The sequence below is a fragment of the Buceros rhinoceros genome, unplaced genomic scaffold, assembly GCF_000710305.1.
Source record: "Buceros rhinoceros silvestris isolate BGI_N320 unplaced genomic scaffold, ASM71030v1 scaffold1533, whole genome shotgun sequence".
Lineage (NCBI taxonomy): Eukaryota > Metazoa > Chordata > Aves > Bucerotiformes > Bucerotidae > Buceros > Buceros rhinoceros.
In genome coordinates, this window is record NW_010401613.1 from 33,782 (window position 1) to 38,894 (window position 5,113).

Below are 5,113 nucleotides of genomic sequence, written 5' to 3' on the forward strand. Positions count from 1 at the left end.
TTGTCTACATTTGACTAACTCATATGACAGCCTCTGTGTGTGTGTAGAGTGCAGTGCAGTGGAGTACCAAGAAGGTCTGCCACTAGGATGCCAAACAACTAGAGTAATAGCAGTAATATTTGCCACTTTTTTTTACTTCTAGGAACTCATGTTTCCCACCCACAATATTCCTAGGAAATTTAAAAGCTATCAAAACAGAGCATGAAAAGTAACAATTCCTTTAAGTGCTGTAAATATTTCCAAAATACCTCATTTTTCCTTCAGACTGCCCAAATGAATGGCTTAGGTTATGGAGAGGTTTACATCATTCGTGAACGAAGTCATCCATTTCCTGAAGTCTGGTACAAGTGACGTGAGAGAGGGAAGGGCAGGGAAGAGAGAAGTAACGAACACTTTTCCTCCTCTCTAGAGGTGATCTTTCAAACACATGCTTAACTGAAGGAATTGCTGAATTTCAAACCCTTGATCAGGCTGCCTTCCATGCTGCATTTTCAAGCAGCTGAGACAAGTGGTGTCTTTGATCCAGCTGCTCAGCCAACGCAGCCAGGGAGATTCTGCTGCTGTTGAAATCATGCGTTGCAAAGAAAATAACTTGGATTCCAAGTTCAGTTTCAACTTAAACATTTCAGAAGGAACCCTGCCTTCCCTCCATGCATTTCTGTAGATCGTAAGCTCAACAGAAATAAGGACTGTGATCATGTTTTATTTGTTCTTATGCTCTAACCAGTGTGTTGCACAACCGTGCCTTACTCATGGAAGAGCAGCAACATAAGCTTTTAAATGTTGCTCCAAAATAGATTTGGGTGTGGTTTGATACAGACCTAAATCACAACTGTGCATCAGGACTTTTAAAGCAGGCAGAAGCATATTTAGAGGTGATGGTCTCATTGTCTCGAGCCAACCGGAACTGTAGAGGATGCTGTTTGCTTGGCATCTTTCCAGGGGGGTTGCTGTGCGGTAGGATTCTGGAAGAGCCAAATAATAGTAGCTTTATACCTGTCACATTCCCATTGATGCCTGAGGGATTTCAGAATGGAAACATAAGTAAATGCAAGATTACTGTTAATGTGAAAATAACCCGTGCTTGGAGAGTAGTGGTGGGTAAAGAGGGTGAAGAGCAATGTGTGCAGGGTGCCGCTGGGTGATGATAGCTCCAAGCTGCATTTGTGGGATGAATTTACAAATAGGAATCCTGGTAAAGTACTCAAAAAATAAAACAGCTTTTGTGAGTCCAAAATCAAAATACTTATGGATGGTTGGAAAGGGAAAAGTAAAATGTCCACTTTGAATTATTTAATGAATTTTGCATTTCAGCTGGAAAACTACTCATTACACCCCTGATACTGGTTCTGGGACTGGCACTGGGAGCCATAGCTGTTGTAATAGGTAAGAGTTACATACATGAATGAGTGACTCTGATTTTGCGGTGACTTTCTATAGGACATTTCAGTATTTCCATCTCGGAGGTGGACACAGAGTACAAATTTCATAGACATGTGCTTTATTTTAGTATAAAGCACATGATTTTAGAACCTTTTTTCTTTCTTGCATTTTATGCCTATTAGTTTTACCATTTTTTCCAATTATTTAGTTTTCTGAACCAAAATCTTTAACTACTATAGTTAACCAACTAAAAAGACCAGAATAATTTAAATATAGTCCTGTGAGCTGGCTGACTTGGATCCTCCCTTTAATCATCCCAGTGGATCACAATTCTAAGATGATGTCCATGTGCAAGCAAGATTTTGGGGGCACTAGGCATAGTCCTAAGAGCCTTCCAGCTTGAAAATGCAACAAAGCACAAACTCAGATGAGACAATTTCGAAATCTGATCCAGTGAATGGGCTGCCAAATTGGATTCCATCACAAAAAACCAGTACTGTGAACTTAATTGACATAGTATCAAAGCTCTGTTAATGTTGTTGTATTTATTAATGTGGATGTATTTTATTCTAGCAAATCTACTCTTTGCCTGGGTTTATAGAATTCTCCCATAGAAGTGAAATAAGCCACAATGATAAATGTATAATTTTGCTCATGTAATTCTATATCCACTACTTATCTTGGCAATAATATGTCAGTTCAGAATTATGCTGAACGACTTTTCACCAGACTACTTACTCTATTGAAGATTTGCGGTGTATGCCCAGCCCTGAGGCATGTGGGGATGTAGCACCTTTTTTTTGATATAATAAAGGCAAAATATACAAGGATAGTTACATTAATAAGATTGTACATAATCGATCAGCATATAACCAAAATACTATCACATCTTCTCTAGCCTACATCTGGCCAATTAAGGCATATTACTATTAATTTCAGTACTTGGGCTAAGAACACGTATCAATATTCTGAGTTGGATTCATTGAAGATTGATATCTATATAGAGAGATGTCTTTCTTAAATACTTACTGGTTTTAGTGGCATCTTTATACCATAAAAAGTCAGTAAAGACTTCAGATGCTTCTCCTTTGGGTTTGAAAGAGTACCTCTTATGACAGACTACTTTTCACCTGATTAAATCTGAATTATTTATTTATTTTTCCTTTTACAGCTTCCCTTCTGTCAAAAAACTTTTAAGAATAAATAGTTCCCTGCCCAGGAGAGGATGAATGTTTTGTATTACTTCACGATAGATGAGGATGTCTGTAGGAATAAATAATACTAAATAAAAAAAAGTAAAGCTGTAACATGCTCTCTCTATTGCACTTAAAACTAGTTGAAAACTAGTTTAGTTAAATCAGCCTTGGAATTAGATCTAAGGATTGCCAGAGGGCTTTAAGAAGTTTTAAGTTTGTATCTTACACAAAAGAGCATGTGTCAGGAATTGATTTGTTGGAGGTGGGAGAAGGGTTAGGGGGAGTTTCTGGTAAAGTAAACAAGAAGTGTAGCTTGTTACCAAAGAGACTGTCGATGGCTAATATTTCTTCTGTGTCCAAACGCCTTGTCTAAAGTCTCTTGAGATGTGGAAAGCTGCGTCTGAATACTCTACGTACATTAAAAGAACAACGCGTATGCAAAGGATTGCATTTAATTGTGGTTTTCCTATTCTCTTCTTTTGACAGGTTTATTTGTGTTTCCTATCTATTGCCTTTGTAAAAAGCAGAGGAAAAGGTCACGGACAGGTATGCCCTGGTAAGGATGGACCTTGCTCCCCCGAGCTGAGCTGGTCGTGCAAGGGCTATACACACTGAGCAACAGAGCAATACAGTGCTGTAATAGCAGCGAAGCTACCGCCCCGGGAGGAGAATGGGGAGTCTCCTGCCTTCTTCCCTCAGCCGAAAACACTACTGCAGAGCAGAACGCCTCTTTGCTCTGGTGCACTCCGAACAAGATGGGCCCCTGACTGCTGCTTTTTCAATGTTTGGGGTTTGGGGTTTTTGTTTTGTTGGTTTTGTTGGTTTTTTTTTTTCTTGTTCTAATTATTACTTTGGAGGGGGTTTTTTGTGTCTTAAGTTTCTGAAGTAGACAATCAAAGTCTGTGTTGTAGCCACAACTCTGCTATCAATTTGACCTCTAAAAAAAGCATTTAAGGGTTAACTTGTGCTCTGTTTAACTTCAGTGTTGGCCTTTAAGGGGGAAGTATTTAGAATTGTTTGCACTCTTACTGTATACTAAGCATACTACTTTTGGTATTAAAAACAACTTCTGTAAATAACCTCCATCACACAGCATTCTGTTCAGCATTCCGAAACCCCGTCACACACTGGAGCACGACAGCTGGTTATCTCCTGAGTCCCCCTGCTAGTGGACAAGAGTGTAGACTGCCACCACCAAACTGCAGCACCTCAGAGGCGAATGTCCTTAGTATTGAAGCTCTGTGAGGCTCACAAAGATGCTGATTTGTTTCGTTTCGGTATTTAATTTGTTACAGTCTATTAATAGTGATGGGGGGGAGGGGATTTGTGACCGATTTATTAAGAGTACAGCATTTTGAAATTCTCCCTGGACTGAAAAAGATGTGAAGGGCTGAGATACTGAGAAACATCAGTTATGTTTTCTGTCCTGAGACACCCCTGCAGTGTGTTTGCAGGGAAGCTGAAAACCTACTCTTCTGTTCCGACTTGGCATAACACACCTGCTGCACACCAGTTGTGTGGAGGTGAGCTTGATGAGATTTTATAACCTAGTTAGCATGTTTTGTTTGTTCATTTGTTCGATTGAGTAGGCTACATAAGTCTTAAAGTATCTGCTGATGTCTCATGAGGAAAAATCTTTTGTGTAAGGGAAGGGGTCAGAAATTCTTAGGAGACTATTTCTTTCTTTATTTTCTGTTAGATCTGAAGAGAATAGCTATCCTTGCTCTTTTTTCCTAACTTCAGAGGAGCACTGTTTGCTACCAGACCTCTTCCTCATTGTACCGCCACCAGAGCAGTGTAATTCAGCATTAGGAACCCACTACTGAGAATTTTTTCACTTTTAGTTATAATCCAAATTTATAATACAAACATAACTTGAAAGAAAAAATAGAATTAATTGGTGTAAGCAGAACACTGAAACAATAAAGAAATTAATTGAATAACAGAAATATTTACTTTATATTTCAAAAATACAAGCTGATCTTAAAGAAGATTGGATTTATACTGTACTTTTTTATTCAGTGTATGTGTTTGAAGATGCATATATATATATTTATGTATGCTTGTATGTATATGGGGAGAGGGGGGAAGCAGAGAAATGAGCTCATTTAGGAATGACCTAAAGAATCTACAGACCTGAAAGTTTAGGCCTGCAAGTAGCATATCATTTGAGAAGTTGAATTTACACCGCTTTCTTTGAAAATGCCTAGAATTACAACTAGGTTCAGATTTAAAGTAAACAGTATTCTGCAGTACTGTTATAAGATACTCACTTTGACTTCAGAGCCTTGTTGGAAGAAACTGGTGAATTCTGTTTGGCTGGAAACACAAATATCAGCTTACCAGAGCTGGATTAGTATGCTTGTTTTCTGTCAGCTTCTGCATTTGTTTTCTTGGTTTTTTTTTTTCCTCTTGTTGAAACAGTGTGTACAAGCACACTTAATATTTCCGTAGGAACTTAAAGGCGTGTTGACCCTGTTGTCATTGCAAATTAAGCAGGGAAGCAGTGACATTTAGAAGTTCAAAGCCTATCG

General features: G+C 38.6%; 1 protein-coding gene across 1 annotated transcript in view; it reads left to right on the forward strand.

The window, feature by feature from the left end:
- Positions 1-3,139, forward strand: part of RNF217 (ring finger protein 217) — a 30,492-nt gene extending 27,353 nt beyond the window's left edge. The window contains exons 4-5 of the mRNA XM_010132319.1: positions 1,315-1,386; positions 3,066-3,139. Of these exons, the coding sequence (XP_010130621.1) occupies positions 1,315-1,386; positions 3,066-3,139 (146 nt within the window). The remainder of the gene's footprint in view (positions 1-1,314; positions 1,387-3,065) is intronic.
- Positions 3,140-5,113: the final 1,974 nt, after the last annotated feature.